The sequence below is a fragment of the Limulus polyphemus genome, unplaced genomic scaffold (genome assembly GCF_000517525.1).
Source record: "Limulus polyphemus unplaced genomic scaffold, Limulus_polyphemus-2.1.2 Scaffold77903, whole genome shotgun sequence".
Classification (NCBI taxonomy): domain Eukaryota; kingdom Metazoa; phylum Arthropoda; class Merostomata; order Xiphosura; family Limulidae; genus Limulus; species Limulus polyphemus.
This window is the reverse complement of record NW_013743499.1, coordinates 5,065-6,118: the sequence shown is the minus strand read 5'-3', so window position 1 is coordinate 6,118 and position 1,054 is coordinate 5,065. Positions and strand designations below refer to the sequence as shown.

At 29.0% G+C, this 1,054-nt stretch overlaps 1 protein-coding gene across 1 annotated transcript; it reads left to right on the top strand.

Moving 5' to 3' along the window:
* Window positions 1-97: 97 nt before the first annotated feature.
* LOC106477749 (CD109 antigen-like) lies at window positions 98-821 on the top strand (the record flags this gene model as incomplete). Its single annotated transcript, XM_013938282.1, has 2 exons — window positions 98-274; window positions 724-821. Coding segments are annotated over 2 exons (275 nt in total), but the record flags the coding sequence as incomplete, so codon positions are not given.
* Between the last annotated feature and the right edge of the window lie 233 nt (window positions 822-1,054).

Genomic DNA, 1,054 nt, shown 5'->3' with positions numbered 1-1,054 from the left:
GGGATTCATGAACTAAATTCTTTTCAGTAAGATTTTTATTTCATTATCTAATGAGTGTAGGTAAGTAGGTCACATTGTTTTGTTATATTATTTTCAGGAGACCTCATGGGACCAGCAATCAAAAATCTGGATCATCTAGTACGATTGCCAACTGGTTGTGGTGAACAAAACATGGTAAAGTTTGTTCCTAACATATTTGTGTTAGACTACCTAACAGCAACTGGGAGTATAACTGATTCAATAAAGGAAAAGGCCCTGAACAACATGAGGAAAGGTGTGTAAACTTTATATTCTACAGCTAAACTATCTGTAATATGTTATTTCTTGTGTCACTTCTGTTTTGTCTAAAATCAAAACTATTAGTTTCATATGTGAGGTTTACTGATAACTAGCGTGAAGTTAGTTAATTAAACTATAAGCAATTAAAAAAACTATATAGAAAAGGAAATTACAAAAAGAAAATTATTAAAAAGACCCTTTTTCTGGTAATTTTTTACCTTTTGTTTATAATTTTATCTTAAAGATTCTGTAATCACCTTACTAAGTACTGTTACTCACACTATTTACTATACCATGACAGTTCATTTTCATTCAAAGTTTACATCTAAAATATTTATGTTTAATAAACAAAATTGATATTAAAAGCTGTTGTATGAAAGTATGTTATATTTATTTAATCTCTTTAAATGTAGTTGTACAAAGTATCATAAAAAATCATTGCAGGATATGCTCGACAACAGAACTATCGCCACCCAGATGGATCATACAGTGCATTTGGAAATCGTGACAAACAGGGAAACCTGTTTTTCAAAGTGGAATAGCTTCTTATTATAAACAATGTTCTGAAACAGAATGATTGTAAAACTTTTATTAAATGGATAAATTTATACTTTTGAATTTTTTTTTAATAGTATTGAAAGAGAAACACTATAAAGTAAGTACCCAATACATTTTACAGAACTACCTTTAATGCACCGTGGAAAAGCTTTCCAATTTTTCTGAAACAACCATTAGATCTCTGTCTATTCAAAATCCAATTTTCAGTTTTGTTGAG